Source organism: Strix uralensis, chromosome 24, assembly GCF_047716275.1.
Source record: "Strix uralensis isolate ZFMK-TIS-50842 chromosome 24, bStrUra1, whole genome shotgun sequence".
Lineage (NCBI taxonomy): Eukaryota > Metazoa > Chordata > Aves > Strigiformes > Strigidae > Strix > Strix uralensis.
Window position 1 is genome coordinate 4927119 of NC_133995.1, and position 15667 is coordinate 4942785.

At 60.4% G+C, this 15667-nt stretch overlaps 1 protein-coding gene across 4 annotated transcripts; it reads left to right on the forward strand.

Annotated features, from left to right (window-relative positions):
- Positions 1-2653: 2653 nt before the first annotated feature.
- Positions 2654-14336, forward strand: TULP1 (TUB like protein 1). 4 transcript variants are annotated; one of them, XM_074893498.1, is made up of 14 exons: positions 2654-2810; positions 3272-3317; positions 4804-4921; positions 5025-5174; positions 5774-5908; positions 6144-6257; positions 6377-6511; positions 6698-6789; positions 7030-7203; positions 7610-7722; positions 8213-8321; positions 8533-8631; positions 8879-9050; positions 10005-14336. In XM_074893498.1, exons 1-14 carry the CDS (start codon positions 2764-2766, stop codon positions 10136-10138), a joined length of 1638 nt encoding a protein of 545 aa, XP_074749599.1. In that variant the 5' UTR covers positions 2654-2763; the 3' UTR covers positions 10139-14336. The 4 variants fall into 4 exon arrangements, with proteins under 4 accessions (XP_074749599.1, XP_074749601.1, XP_074749602.1 ...); XM_074893500.1 differs by lacking the exons at positions 2654-2810; positions 3272-3317 and adding an exon at positions 4296-4360; XM_074893501.1 differs by lacking the exons at positions 2654-2810; positions 3272-3317 and adding an exon at positions 4336-4360 and having other exon boundaries at positions 4807-4921.
- Positions 14337-15667: the final 1331 nt, after the last annotated feature.

A 15667-nucleotide genomic window follows, 5' to 3' on the forward strand; every position in this document is an offset into this window, starting at 1 on the left:
GCTGTCGGCGCAGCATCCCGGCTCCTCCGAGATGAGTTGGGATGTGGGAGATGCTCCTCGTACGCTGCAGTGCTGCCTCCGGTTGTACCCGGCACGCGACCGCGCCGGGGCCAGCACCGGCTGCCGCGGCGGCTCCGCCAGCCCCGAGCGCGGGGGGGAGCACCGCCGGCACGGGCACGGGGGGCTGCTGGAGCCCAGGGCCCCGGAGCACCCCCCAACACCTCGCTCACCCGTGGGTGCTCGCTGGGGGTCGGGGGGGAAATTGCTTTTCTCTCCTGGTGGCTTCTTGCCTGTGGCCGAAGGGGTTGCGATGCGGAGCCAGGCGTGAGGGTGAGGATTCACGTCACCTCCGCTGCAGCCCCTCGGTGCAGGGATGCGGTTCACCTCCAAAACACTGTTTCGGGGGGTGGATTTTATCTTTTTGAAGAAGCTGGTTTCTGTTTCCTTGGAGAGCCGAAGCCTCCTGTCCAGCTCCGCTGCTCGCAGGCGCTCAGTCCGCAGCCTGCACCCCACCCCTCGGCTCCCATCTTTAAATGGGAGTTTTATTGCTTATTTGGGGTCCATACTGGGGGGAAAAAAAAAAGAGCAGGTTGACATGTTGTGGTTGAGAAAGCAAGTGACTGGCTCTGAGCTGGTACCGTGGGGTTACAGCTCGTCAGCGAGCAGCTTTCCCGCTGCCGTGGCGAGGGGGGACTGGCATTGTGTCCCCACACCGCTGCTGCTGCCACCTCGGCCGCTGTCCCCCCTCCATCCTAAAGGGACACCGTCACTACCGTGTGAGAACAGCTTTCCGGTTGTTATTTTTCCTGTCTGTTCTTTGTAATACCCCTTTGGAGCTTGAAAATAAACAACTGAAAGAAAAAAAAAAAAAAGTGCTTTTTCTCCGGCTCCTGCTCAGCAAAGGGGGTGGCTGGGGGGAGGATGGGTGTGATCTCCCCTGGGGGGAGAAGCCCCAGCTCCAGCGAGGGGTCTTTTAAGGAGTTATTGGTGTCCCCAAGGGCTGATGCTGCCCATTTTTACCAGCACTGTTGTTCCTGGAGAGCCAGGGAAGGGCCAGCACTTCGGAGATGCCTGGCTGGGGGATGCTACATGGGGATCTCAGCTGTTTTTCCAACCTGGGCGGGGGTTATCCTGATGCCTTTTTTTTTTTGCCAGCGTGCACGTTTGCGAGGGGGCTCCCTGGGACACCTGGGTGGGTGGGGGAGGCATTTGTGCCCCTTGGCTGAGGGTGTAGCGGAGCAGAGAGCCGTGCCAGTGGGGACTGCGGGTCTGCCCATCCCTCTCTCACCCCAATCTTGGGAGGATAAACGACATTTGGTTCAAATTTCTCCTCTCCGGTCCATCAGGTGGGCTGAGCAGCATTTCTCAAGCCTGTTTTCCCACCTCCTGTAGATACTCCCGGCACGGCGGCCGTGTGGCTGCTCCGGCTGCTCATCCAGGTCTCTGGTTTTACACCACCCCTGGGGTGTCTCGTAGCCAGCAAAGCATCCCTGTGGGTGCTGGCAGGGAGGGTGCTGCGAGACCCCGGGGCTCTGCAAAGAATCAGCTTTTTTTTCTCACAGGCAGGGCAAAAAAATTACTTGCAGGCAGCCCAAGCCGTATTTTCCATAGGAAAAAATGCTCTACAGAAAAAAAAACCAACTTGCTTTGCCATTTCTGGGCTTTTCCCCTGTTTTGAAGCAGATTTTTTGGCTTATTTTGGCTTGGTGCTTTTCTCCCTCTTGGAAGAGAAATTAAACGCGGGCAGGTGATGAGATGCGGTTTAGAGATTAAAGGGAAACCGGGAGGATTTTGTACCGAAGGCGTCGAAACCTTCGCGGGGCTGGTGGGTCCCGGGTGTGCGGTGTTCAAATGCCATCTAGTGGCACCGGGTATGGGGTGGGGAATGGGGCGGCCGAGGGGGTTTTGGGGTGTCTGTGGTGGGCTGGGCAAGGCCGAGGGTCTGGTGGGGTCACTGGGGGCACTGGGCTTGGCCGGCTTTGCAACTGGGGAGCATCCGGGGCGGCCTTCAGAGGGGAATATTAACAGCTAAATATTAAATGGTGTTAACAAGGAGGCGAGGTGGGAGCAGCCATGTGCAGGGTGTGACACCCATCACCCGAAGGGACCTGGGGACCTGGGACCGGGGCCAGAGCGGAGCAGTGGTCCGTAGGGAAGCCCTTAGCATCACCCGGAGCTGGGGGTGCTGCCTTCCCCTGCGTGGGCTCCCCCTGCTCCTGCAAAACAGCCCAAATCCTGCTTTCCTATCACCAAGATGACATTTTTGGGTGGAAAAAGGCACATCCAGGGATGGTAACCCTGAACGAGGTCAGGCAGCATCCCTCTGCCCACACCAGGCGAGTGGCCCCGCTGTGCTGGGGACCCCACCCAGCATGGGGGGAGCCAGTCACCCCCAAAAGGTGCCCAGGGTCCGATTAACCCTCTGTGCCCCCCTGCGCTCCCACGGGGCCCCCTTTCCCTGGGATTACCACCCTGCCAGCTGCTCTCCTGGCAGGCCTGGCCAGCAGCCCTTGAAATCCTATTACGGAATTTCAGGAGAAATAAAAAGTTAATCATCTCCTTCGCCTGCTCTTCCTCCTCCTCCTCCTCCTCCTCCTCCTGCCACAGGGTCTTGCAGAAGCAGCTGAGCTGATGCCGTGAGGCTGCTCGGACTTGAACCCATGGATCGGGGCTGGTAGGGGCTGCAGTGCTGGGGGGTCAGCGGCCGGTGTTGGGGAGGAGGGAAGGAGGTCGGGGCAGGGCGGAGGGAGCCAGCCCGGAGCCATGCCGCTGCAGACGGAGATCCTGCGTGAGGTCTGGGCTGCCGACAGGTGAGTGCTGGCGGGCAGGATGCGACCCGCGGGGTGGGCGATGTGCTGGGCATCCCCACTGGGCTCCCAGCTCCTCCAGTGCCTTTTTCTCCAATTTCAGTTTAAATGCAATTTAATGAGCTATTTTATCAGGTTTTTTTTTTTGCTCTGGGGGTCGGTGTGATGATGCTCATTGGTTTACAGAGAGGAAAAGCATTTGTTAGAGGGGGGTCCCCAAATTAACCTCATTGCTGTCACCCTTGGGTGAGGCAGAGCCCGTCCTGTGCTCCCTGCTAGTTGGGATGCTGTTAGCCAAGCTTGACCCAGTCGAGTCACGGGAAGTTGCTTCTGGAGCCAAATGGAAGGCTGATCTTTGATCCCCACCCCAAAAACTGGAGTGGGGCTTGGTCAGTGGGTCTCAGCCCCGCCGAAAGCTGTGGAGGGTTGAAAGCCCTTACCCCTTTGCTTTCTGTGCCCCACAGCCCCAGCGAGCAGCCAGGGAGCCCCCAGCAGCAGAAGCCCAAGCAGGTGAGAAAAAATCCTCCCCCCCCATGTCCCTGTGCCACCATCCCCTGCTGCAGGTTGTCCCCAAGGGCTGGAGACATCAGAGACCCCCAAAACCTGGCCCCACACCGAGACCAAATTGGGGCTGGATGGGCTGCTCTGTTGGGGTGCTGCAGCCCCAGGGGGGGGCATGAGCTTCTGGGGACCCCCCCTCCAGAGCAAGTGGGTAGAGGAAATCCCACAGCCCCCACTGCTCCTTTGTGCATCCTTCCAAACCCCCTCTCCATCACTTCGAAGCACCCCATGAGGTGGGCTCTCGGTTCCTAATTAATTCTTTAATTAAGCCTCTCAGTTGAGCCGTCAGCTGTGACTCACTTTCCCCAGGTGGTGACCCCAAAGGCCAGACCCCCCTCACTGTGTTTCAGCACAGCCCTTGGGTGCCACCCGGCCTCCGAGGGATCTCAGCAGCAATGTCATTGATCGGCTGATTTAATTAGCAGCCCCTCCTTGAACGGCTTCATTAAGTAACGAAGGAGTGGCTGTCCTCCCCCCCCCCCCTACTTAAGGGATTAGATGATGTGAAGGAGCTTTTCGGTGTGAGCTGATGACATAGAAGAAACCAGCTGGTTTCCAGCTCTGCTGTGGGACCCCCAGTTTCCAACCCCCAAATCCACAGCGCTGGGATGCCCCTGGGGTCCGGCCTGATCCCCCCTCTTCCAAAACACCTTCACCCACTGCGCTGGGTCATCCAGGGGGGATGAAACTCCTGCGAGGGAGAAGGTGCTTTGTTGGGTGGCGGGTGCCCTGGTGCAACTGGATTTACTTAAATCACTTTTTGAGGGCCCCAAGCTGACACCCACTCCCCAAATATCTCCTGTCCGGAGCAAAGTGCTGCCCCACATGCTCTGTATTTGGTAAATCAGGGTTATTTATAGCCCTGGCTAACTGGGATTAGGTGTGCTGTGCCTAATCCCCCTGCTTCCCCGCTCCTGCTGACCTCCATCCCGGCACAGCCACGGCTCCTTGCCTTCGACGGGACCCTTTTGCGGGGGCGAGAGGAGATGGAGGTGCGGAGCCAGGCTGCCTGCTCATCCCCATGTCCCAGCTCAGGGCCCCGGGATGCCCATCGGGAGATGAGCCTGTGCCTGGGGTGGCTCCCGGCCGGGGTCCCTGTGGCACAGCATGGCTTGTCCCTCCGTGCCATCACGTCCCTCGTCCCCGGGGCTGGCATGTGGCCGTCTGTCCCAGCGCTGACACTCCCCTGTCTGCCTGCTAACAGCCCTTTCTGTTTTCCTTCCTCTGCCTTCCCCGGGGGGCTGCCCCATGGTAAGTTTGAACGTGCGAGCGTGTCCCTTGTCCCTGGAGCGGGTCCCTGCTCCCACGCGGGGCCGGGGAAAAGCCCGACTGTATTTCCGAAAGGGAGCCGCTGCTGTTTGAGCAGGGGTTGCCTTGCAAAGGGGAAAGGGATTTAAGGTCAGCACCGTCTCCGTAGCACCGTCCGTGGGGGCAGAAGCTGAAGAAGAAGCGGCAGGACCCTGTGCTGGAGCCCGAGGCCAAGCCCCGGCGGCTGCGGGTGAAGAAGCCGGGTGAGGCGGAGGCTGCGGAGGAGCCCCGTGCCCTGGCACAGGGTAAGCACAGACACCCCCCCTCAGCTCCCATGGAAATGGAGGGGACATGCTGGTCCCCCCCTCAACCCCATCTTGCACCCGCGGTGCTCTCCGTGATGCGCAGGGGTGAAGAAGCTGAGGAAGAAGAAGGAGGAGAAGGGGGAGGAGGAGACCGACAAGGACCCTTACTCCAAGTTCAGCAGGGAGCCTCGGAAGAAGAAAGAGAGCCCACCCCCCCGCTCCCGCGTGGCCAAGGGCCCCAAGAAGCAACAAGGTGGGGGGACAGCACCCACCCCTCTGTGGGCACCCGCTCGTGGCACCTCATGTCCCCATGCACCATGTCCCCCGGATGCTCCCAGGATCTGCAGGGGCTCTGCATGTCCCTCGGGGGGGCTTTTTGGCCAAAATCCAGCTACACCCGAAGGAGGAAAGGGGATGTGGCAGGGGCCCTGCACGCATGGCATCGGCTGGGGAGTCGGGATCGGAGCAGGGGCGAACACACTCCCTGGGAATGTGGCAGCCGGTGGCTGGCTGGTGCCACCAGCTCCCCGGACATCTTTCCGGAGGAAAAAAAAGGTGGGATGGGCAAAAACATGGGGCTCGTCCCCCCCACTCCGCACCCTGGGGCTGCAGCCGCGAGGTGGCGGTGTGACTTTGCACGCTGTGTCCGGCGCTGGACACGGCCACCGCGCCGCTGGCCACCACGGCTGGCCCGGGGCACCCACGGCCCCAGCACCCGGGCCGCGGTGGGATGGGTGCCCCACGCCGGCCAGTGCTGCCGAGGGAGGTTCCCTGCTCGCAAACCTTGAGGCTGTGGGTCCCCGATGCGAGAGGCCATCGCGTTGCTGATGTCGTGGTGTCACCTCCGGGCAGAGCTGGCCAAGGACTCCGAGGATGAGGAGGAGGAAGAGGAGGTGGAGAATAAAGACCTGCCAAAAAAGCTCAAGAAGAAGCTGCCCAAAGATCCCCCCTCGGGTGAGAGCCGGGAGAAGAAGCTGAAGCCGAAGGGTGAGTGCCCAGGGGACGGCTTGAGCCCGGCTCCGTTGCCACTTGCCTCTGTCCTTGCTGGGACGAGGGGACCACCTGTGTCCCATCCCCATCTCTGTCCTGGGAGGTTCAGGGCACTGTGGGGCAATCAGCCCCTCCTCCTGCAATCTCCCCCACCCTGCCACCTCCCTGTCCCCCATCCCTGCCCATCCCCGTCCCCATGTCCGGCCGCTCATCGGCTCCTTCATCCCACCAGGAGACAAGGGCGACCCTGACAGCAAAGCCAAATCTGCCAAAAGCACCAAGAAGGAGCCGATGTCCATGTTCCAGGTAAACGGGGAGAAGAAGGAGAAGAAAAGCAAAAAGAAAGGTACGGGGCGAGCCGGGGGGGGGAGGTGGCAGCCAGTCCCACTGCCCCAAGGCATCACCCCGAGCTGACAGCACCCGGTGCTGCGTGACGGTGTCCCCCATGTCCCCCCCCCCCCCTAGCCGCCACTGGCAGCGATGAGGAGGATGATTCCGATGCCAGCACCAAACCCATCAGGTCAGAGAAGAAGAAAAACCCCGTGTCCCTCTTCCAGACCGGCGGGGACCCCCCCAAGGAGAAGAAAACCAAAAAGAAAGGTGAGAGCCCGGCACCGGCGATGGAGGGTGATGGGTGCTACAGGGGCTCGTGGGGGTGTGGGTGAGCCTGGCCATGGGGAGGGGGTTTATGATCAATGGGGCTGGTGTGAGTCTATTCCAAGCTCGGTTTTGGGGTTCAGCGGAGGCTCTTCCCCCCGCTATGCCCCTGCCTGTTCTTGCCTGCAGCTCCTCCCAAGGCAGCCGAGAGCGAGGAGGAGACCCTGGAGACCCCGCAGAAAAACTCCAACAAGAAGGGAAAAGGGAAGAAATCAAAGAAGGTACAAAAACCCCCTCAGAGTGGTGGGGATCCCCTCAGGGGGCAGCAGCTCTTCCCCCCAGGCTGGTCGGGGGGCTGGAGCATCCCTCAGGAAAACCCACCACAGCACCATCCCCGAAGCCACCAGCTGCAGAGTTTCATCCCGGTGGGGATGATCAGGAGCAGGGAGCAATTAGCTGGGAAAGGAGGGAAGATTTTGGCAGGTTTGGCTTTGGGGTCACCATCCCCCCTCGTGTTGCAGTCAAAGGAGGAGAGGGCCCCGTCGCCCGTCATCGAGGTGGACAACCTGGAGGAGTTCGTGCTGCAGCCGGCGCCGCAGGGGGTGACCATCAAGTGCCGGGTGACGCGGGACAAGAAGGGGATGGACCGGGGGCTTTACCCCACCTATTACCTCCACTTGGATAACGACAAGAAGGTGACTTGAGGTGGGGGTGTGGAGACACCCTGGGGCTCTGCACCCACCCCGGGGAGCACCCTCAGGGTTTTAGGGGGATACCTGCCTGCGTCCCACCGTGTTGGTGGGTCCTGGAGGGGGGCGCTCCCCTCCCCTGCAATTCCCCTTGGGAAACGCCCCATGTTGATGGTACCTGGGATGACGAGCGAACGTCGGCCGGAGCGCCACGCTAATGCTGGGCTGGGCTCAGGCCCTCCCGCCCCATGGCTCAGCCGGTGTTTTGGGGATTATCTTCACTCCATGACTTGTGCCAGGTCATGGCAGTGACCTGTTGGGCCGAGCCTTGCGCAGAGGGCGCGGCGGGGCAGCGAGCCGGGGACGGCGGCAGCGATGGCGATGACAGTGTCCCATCCCACCGCCCTCCCAGGTGTTTCTCCTCGCCGGGAGGAAGCGTAAGAAGAGCAAAACCTCCAACTACCTCATCTCCATCGACCCCACCGACCTGTCGCGGGGGGGAGAGAACTTCATCGGGAAGCTGAGGTAGGAGCAGAGGTGGCACCCCGTTTTGGTGGCACCCCATTCCTGCAGCACCCCGCTTCCACTCCATGGGTTGCCAGCTGCCCCGGGGTGATGGCGGGGTCAGGCAGGAGGCTAAAATCGGTGTTTCCCGCTGCCGGGTTGGACCTGAGGAGTGTTGGGGGGCCGGGAGGGGAAAACAGGCTCGTCTGGTTCCTCCCGGCAGACAGGTCACAGCTAGAAACGGCGCCTGGTGAGCCCGGCAAGTCCCGGCCTGCTGCACCGCTGGCAGCTGCGCAGCGATGCTGGGGGGTCCCCGCAGCGGCAGCACGTTTAGGGGTGCCCTGAACTCGAGCAAACGGCTAAAGGGTGGGAAGGACAGTCTTGGCGGGGGGGGACTGCGTGTGGGTTTTGCAGCTGGAGCAAAGCCGGGGCTGTGCCTGGAGGAGGGTGTGGGGGGGCCGGAGGGGACTCGGTGTCACTGGCCGCAGCCATCTCCCGTCCTCGGCTGCAGATCCAACCTGATGGGTACGAAGTTCACGGTGTTCGACAACGGCGCCAACCCCGACAGGGCCAACGCCGACTGGTCCAACGTGCGGCAGGAGCTCTCGGCCGTGGTCTACGTAAGCAGCTGCGGGGGGACCCCCCCGGGACACCTCCTGGGCAGGCAGCAAGGGGGCCCTGACCTGCGCCCCTTCGCTGGGTTACTGCCGCGGGGGGGGGTCGCAGAGATTTGGGGTGGGCTGGATCCATCCCTGAGCCCTCGTTCAGCCGCCGGAGGGAGGCTGCAGCCTGCGGTGGTCACTGGTTTTAGGGATGGGATTTCTCTTGCAGGAGACCAATGTTTTAGGGTTCAAAGGCCCCCGGAAGATGACGGTCATCATCCCCGGGATGAATGCTGACAACGAGAGGGTGCCCATCCGGCCCCGAAATGTAAGTCAGGAGCCAGAGTGAGAGAAACTCCTTGAGGACTGGATTTGCTGGGGTTCACCTTGGATTTTACCCATTTTGGGGCAGGGAAATGCTTTCAGGTATCCCTGAAATTAAAGGCACCTCCCTGGGAGGTGGGAGACGCAGTGTCTGTATTTTCTTCTCTGCACTGGATCCCATCTCCCAGCTGGATACTACAGAGCAGTTGGGTCACCCCAACTCTGCTCTGCCCCCCTCTCGCCCTCCCCAGGATAACGACGGCCTCCTGATGCGATGGCAGAACAAAAACATGGACAATGTGATCGAGCTGCACAACAAAGCGCCGGTGTGGAACGACGAGACCCAGTCCTACGTCCTCAACTTCCACGGCCGCGTCACCCACGCCTCCGTCAAAAACTTCCAGATTGTGCACAGCAGCGACCGTAAGCTGGGAAGGGCACGGGACAGGGGGTGATGGGGGGGAGCACTGCTATTAGATGGCCCCAGCACCCCCTTTTTTTGCTGAGGTTTAGGTTTTTTCATGCATAGCTGCTTTGGGGTCCTGCTTTTGGGTTGACCCAGCGCTGAGGGATCTGGTGGAGTTGGGAACGGTCAGGGTGAGGTTCATGGTTGGACTGGAGGAGCTTCAAGGGCTTTTCCAACCTGGATGATTCTGAGATGATTCTGCCTTTGCTGGAGCTGGGATGAGGCCGGGACAGGGCGTGTGGCACGGCACAGGCAGCTGCCTGCTGGTCGGGGTGCCGGCAGAGGGAGTGCGTGGGTCACCTGTTGCCAGGCAGATTAGGGCAAGGACAAATCCTGTGGGGTGCTGAGCACCCCCTCTCATTACACTACAGCCACCCCCAGAGCACACTCCCCACGTTGCCAGTGGGCTCACCCTGGGGCGCATCGCGCCTTGGGGACAGTCCCTCGGGAGTGGCAGTGGCTCTGTCCCCACATGAGCGGCCGGACGCGGCCGTTCGTCACCTGTCCGGTGCAGTCAGAAGCCTTCGGCCTCCGGGGTGTTGGGTTACGGGACAGAAAAAACCTCTCGGGGGCCCCTGGTTATTTTTACAGATTTCCTGTCACCCGCCCTCCGGTAGCAGCGGTCCCACGGGGGGGTGAGTGGGGTCCCTGTCCCTTGGGGGGCTGTGGCTGCCAGGGAGGGGGTGCTGGGGGGACCGAAGGGTGCCGTGGCTCTGTGCCGGACCGTGCACTGGGAAAATGATGCTTTTTGGTAGCAACAAGCTGCGGGCAGAGCTTGGTGGAGCGGGGGGCAGCTTCTTTGGGATGTCGCTGCGTGGGTCCCCTGGGAAAAAGGCAGGATGGGTGCGCAGGTGACATCCCGGCCGCTCGCCCCCTCCGCGCTGACTGGAGCCGTCCCGTCTCTCCCGCAGCCGACTACATCGTGATGCAGTTTGGGCGCGTGGCGGATGACGCCTTCACCATGGACTACAACTACCCGCTCTGCGCCGTGCAGGCCTTCGCCATCGCCCTCTCCAGCTTCGACGGGAAGCTGGCCTGCGAGTAGCGCCCGCGCCGCGGCTACCGGGGCCACCGGGGCCATGTGCCGGTGCCCGGTGGATGCTCCTGCATCCCCGTCCTGCTCCGCTCCCTCTGTTTCCACCTTTTGCCCGGCGAATGCTCGTGGTTGCAGCCGCTCCTGGGAGGGCTTGAGGGGCACGGTGCCCGTGGAGCGCCGTGGGACGCTCGGCCAGCCATGGGCCACCCTCTCCAGGCAAATTTGGGACAGATTGCAGGTCTGGGGCAGATGGTAGGGTCAGGCCCGGGGTATATTTAGCAGATGAGGCTGACTGAGATCCCGATCTCATCCCTTTGAGACGTTTCTTGGACTCAGATCCTGGAAACTCATCCCCCTTTTTATTTTTTTTTAGATTCTGGTTTGTATTTTGTAGCTCAGTCTCTCGGTGAGAGGGGGGTTGGTGGTCTCCTCGGTTTGTGTTTCTTTGTCCCTCTATGAGTGCGCACAGAGCCCACACGTGGCTGGGCTCTGCCCAAGCTCCTGGCGAGGGACCCCCTGCCTGGCTTGATGCCCACTGGGCACCAAACCCTTTTTTCGCCCCATTTTGCTGTGCGGTGCCTGTGGTGTTTTTGCACACCCCGGGCTCTTCACCCACTGGGTCTAACCCCGCTGCCTGGAGACCTTTGGGGATTTGGGTGGCACGCGGGCACGTGCCGAGGGAAGCGGGTGCGGGCGGGGGAGGGCTGGTGGCCACGTGAGACAGAGCCGGCATCGCCGGCACGGGGCTGGGCTGGGTCGGTGCCACCAGGAGGGACCTGGAAGGGAAAACTCTGGGTGCACCAGGAAGCGCCGGGGTGACTCACGAGGTGTGGTGCGGCGCTGAGTCACGCTCAGCACCCGGCCGGGCCCCGTCGAGCCCCCCGTGCCCCCGGCACTCACCGCCCCGGCACTCTGCGGCATCCCTCTGGATCACACCGGGCTGGTGGTCCCACGGAGCCCCGCAGGTTCCCGGTGTCCCCACTGCCGGGACTGGCCCCGCTGGTGCTCCCTGCTCGTGGGGTGTCGCGGGGGGCTGCGGGGAGTCCTTAGGAAGGGGAGATGTTGGAGAGGGGCAGCTCAGGGGGAGCAGGGCAGCCCGTGCCCCCATTTCCAGCACAAACTCACCTTTGCGGGGTGAGGATTTGGCTGCACGGACAGTCCCAAATCTGATTAATTCAGTGGTGAGAAACACCGGGACATGCCAAGGTGCCCCAAAACACTGTCCTCGACTCCCTGATCATGCTTCTCTCACCTGCTCAGCTCACGCACTGACCCCAGGGGGGATGATACAATTTGGGGTCCCCTTCCCGGGACACATAGAGGTCTTTTACCCATTCTGGGGTGACCTGAGCCCCCCAGGTTAATGCTGTGAGAGGTAGCCAGGGTGGAAAAGCCAAGGAGTGGGAAATGGATGAGACAGAGGCCGTTGTGCAAGGGGGATGCTTGTCCTCGCTGGGCAGTGTCACAACGCTACCATGGCCCAAACCCGTCCCTGCGCGGGGCTGGGGACAGTTGACAGTGACAGTGGGACCACGAGCCGCAGTCGGACTGCTGGCAAACATCTGCCCCAGTGGCTTTGCAGACAGAGCTGAGATTTTCCCACCAGCTGCACGAATCCAGGCTCCGTGATTCATCAGCAGACACTCGTGGTGGGGGCAGATGGGGGCGGACAGCTCAGGGACAACGGGCCGGCGTGGGATATCGTGAAACCTTCTTGTGAGCTAAAGGGAGAACCAGCCACCACGGTTTGGGGCCAGCATCCCCTGCCTAGGTATGGCCAGCAAATGTGGGGAAAGCAAGAGCTTTCTGCCCAAATCCAGCCACGAACCCAACATCTGTTTGAAATCGAGAAAAACTCGGCTAACGATTGAGCTAACGCTTGTCCCCATTCCTCTGGTGGAAGCAGAGAAGCTGAAGCAGGCAGAGAAAGAGGGGTTTGGGCTCCCCAAGCTCTCGCTGGAGCACGAGCTGCCGTTATTCCAGCTGCTTCCCAGGAAGTTTCTCCCTCCCCTCACCCAAAGAGTCTCCGTGTTGCCCATTGTTGCCTGCAAACCCCTCGGGATTCCCAGCCTGCAGCCCAAGCGGAGCAAAAAATCAGCCACGGGTGTCCAAGGCCATGCCACGCCGTCCCAGAACGCAGTCACCGCATCAGCCGCCCACCCCAAATCACTTACACAAACCCTCTAACCCAAACCAACTGCGGCACAAGAAACAAATGAAAACAATTTAATAGGGCGATGGATATTCAGGCCCTTTGTTTGCGCTGGCTGTTAACACCAGAGGAGACGAGGAATGGAAGCAGTCGAAATGTGTATCTACTTTGGCCGACGGAAAGTGTGACGGATGCGCCGGCAGACCAATGGCTGAGGATGCTGGGGTGTGCGTGGGTGTGAAAGGAATGCTCGCTGCAAGAAAAGATCAAAAAAAAAAAAAAAAAAGGAGCCTTATCAACAGCGTTTGAGCCCAAAGTGTGTGTCTTCCGTGGAGAAAGGGTTTTCTCAATCCCCACGGATGTTTTTGCCGCAGCGTGAGACTTTGAGGCTTCTGAAGCTTTATTTTAGGGGGCTGGTGTTAGGCTGGTGGTGCAGGGATGGATTTAACCCCACGAAGCGCTCATCAGGGGCACGAGCACAGCCAGCGGCTCAGAGGCGACTGTCAACAGCTCCTCAAGGGAACCTCCTGGGAAATGCGTTTTATTTTTGCAAAGATGGGTATAAGGCGAAGGGGCGGGGAAAAAAAATAAGGTCCCACCTCGATGCTGAGCGCCGCATCCTTGCTAGGACCAATGTCACCGCGGCGCCGGGGGCTCTCGCAGGCGGTGGGTGCCGGTGTCCCCATCCCGCGCCGATGAGCAGAAAGATGCTGGTCCAGAGCTGAGCAGGAGGAGGGAAGCGGGGGGCTCTTCTCCACCCCGTCGCTTCTCCCTCTGCCCCAGACCCCCAGGGCTCGGGGGGGGGGCTCCATCCACCCAGCTCTGAGCACAGGCTGAGACCCTGCACTCTTAGGGGGGGCTGGGGGTGTTTCCGTGGGGGGTCCGAAAGGCCCCATCGGCTGCTGCATCCCGGCAGGTTTGGGAGGGGAGGCCGGAGCAGGGAAACTCCTCGCCCGGGTGGAAGGGCCGGAGCTGTTTGGTTGCCCGCGAGTGCCCTGCCCAGCGGAGAGCATCGCCTCAGCCCCGGGGGCTCTCACCCCGTGCTTTGAAGTGGTGATACATTAATTAATCAAAGAAGTGATGGTGACGGGGTGTTTTTCTCTCCCCTTCCCCTCCCCGTGTATTTCTTTCGGTGACATTTTTTAGAGGGAAAGGCAGACTCGTGGCTGGTAAGCTGGGCTGTGGGTTTGCAGGATGGGCTCTTTCTCGGCACAGCAAGCTACAGGCAGTAATGGGAAAGCCAATATTTTTCAACTGCTTTTAAAAAGGAATCATTTTTTAATTAGTGAATCCATTCTGGAGAAGTGTTGGAGTTTTACAGTGTTGTAGCTGTTCTTGGTGTCTTGCCTAGACTTGGATGTTCTGGCCATAAGAAAATATTATTTATGGCGTTGCTGCTTGCAGCTCTTTTATATTATAATTTGGGAAAGGAAGTTGCTGTTCCCACCAGTGGACGAAGAATAGCAGAAACGAGGATTACGGACTTCTGAAGGAGGGGGAAAAAAAAAATAAATTAAGAGGCAGGACTGAAAGAAACCACCGAGTCGGGCTCGAATCGCCGCGCTCCAGAACAAGCTCATCCCGGCATCAGCGGTGGCTGGGTCGGGCGCTGTAACCGAGCCGAAGCCCGACCCTGCACGCGCGGCCGGCCCGGCGCAGCGGTGACCCCCTCGGTACTCCCCTGCGCGGCGTTACATGTGTTCCTAAACATTTGCAGATCAGGCTTTTATCCATGGGCTAACGCACGCTTGTTTGCTCATGCCTTACTCAGCCTAAACTCCTATTGAACTCAATTAAGCCTGTCATCTCCAGGAGCAGTCAATGTCATTTTTGCCCAAGTAAGGGATGAGTAACGAGTGCTCCGAACGGCCCTTGGAGAATAGCAGCCATTTTGTTGCAGTTTTTGGTCCAGATTTCTTACAAGTTAGCACCAGGCCAAGGGTGGAAGAATGCGATACGGCTTTATTAATCACACACAATTGCTGAATGCGCTGGATGCTTCGGAGACTGTCGCTTTACAGGCTGCAGCGTTGGCTGTCTTGTCCCAAAATGCCTGAATACAACCAAGCTCGGCAGGAAAATTGGAAAAATATGTTTCTGGAAGGGATGAGATGCAAAGAGCATCCCTTCTCCAAGCAGGGCGCCGGGAGGGTCCCTCTCCCCGATTTATCTCTGTGGGTTTTGGGTACCGCGGCACCAGTGCTCGGTGTGTGCTGGACCCCGTGGCCGGTGGGGCCGGGGGTTTTGCCGCGTGTTGTCCGTTATCGGGGCCACCGGTGCTCGACAGTTGGGCTGGGTCACGGCCAGGGACTCGCATGCGATCAGCCGGCTGCGGCTTAGCGCGTTACCACCCCTCGGCTCGCTCCGAGGAAATGACCGCGGCCTGGCTCCTGGCTCGGTTCCCCAGGGAAATGGCAGCGGCGTGGGCTGGGATCCCCGTCCTGGGCACCGCGGGGTGGGTGTGCGGGAGAGACGGGGAGTCTGTGGGGTGCGGGGGGCTGGGGGGGTGTGGGGGGGGTGAGGAGGGGGACAAAGGTGTTTGGAGGGGAACAAGGGTGTGAGGATGGGGATGAGGAGGGGGGTGAAGGTGTTTGGAGGGTGGGGATGAGGAGGGGGATGAAGGTGTTTGGAGGGGGGATGACAGTGAGAGGATAGGGATGAGGAGGGGGATGAAGGTGTTTGGAGGTGAGGATGAGGAGGGGGATGAAGGTGTGAGGGTTGGGATGAGTAGGGGGATGAAGGTGTTTGGAGGCGACCAAAGGTGTGAGGATGGGGATGAGGCAGGGGATGAAGGTGTTTGGAGGGTGGGGATGAGGAAGGGGATGAAGGTGTTTGGAGGGTGAGGATGAGGAGGGGGATGAAGGTGTTTGGAGGCAAACAAGGGTGTGAGGATGGGGATGAGGAAGGGGATGAAGGTGTTTGGAGGGTGGGGATGAGGAGGGGGATGAAGGTGTTTGGAGGAGAATGAGGGTGTGAGGGTGGGGATGAGGAGGGGGATGAAGGTGTTTGGAGGAGAATGAGGGTGTGAGGGTGGGGATGAGGAGGGGGATGAAGGTGTTTGGAGGGTGGGGATGAGGAGGGGGATGAAGGTGTTTGGAGGGGAACGAGGGTGTGAGGGTGGGGATGAGGAGGGGGATGAAGGTGTGTGGCAAGGCATGAGGGTGTGCAGAGGACAATGGAGGTGTGTGGAAGGGGTTGAAGGTGAGCACAGGGATGAAGATGAGCAGAAGGATGAAGGTGAGCCAGGGATGAAGGTGAGTGCAGGGGGGTGAGGACATGCGGAGGAGGACGAAGGTGTGCAGAGGGCAATGAAGATGTGCAGAAGGAGATGAAGGTGTGCACGGGGGACCCTGGTTGGCTGGTGACGGGACGGGACAGCAGCACCT

Excerpts from the sequence above, each read along its gene's own strand:
- TULP1 (XM_074893498.1), top strand. The coding sequence starts at position 2,764 with ATGCCGCTGCAGACGGAGATCCTGCGTGAGGTCTGGGCTGCCGACAG. Across the intron at positions 3,318-4,803 it reads AGCAGCAGAAGCCCAAGCAG|AAGCTGAAGAAGAAGCGGCA; the intron begins GTGAGAAAAAAT and ends CCGTGGGGGCAG. Across the intron at positions 7,723-8,212 it reads AACTTCATCGGGAAGCTGAG|ATCCAACCTGATGGGTACGA; the intron begins GTAGGAGCAGAG and ends CCTCGGCTGCAG.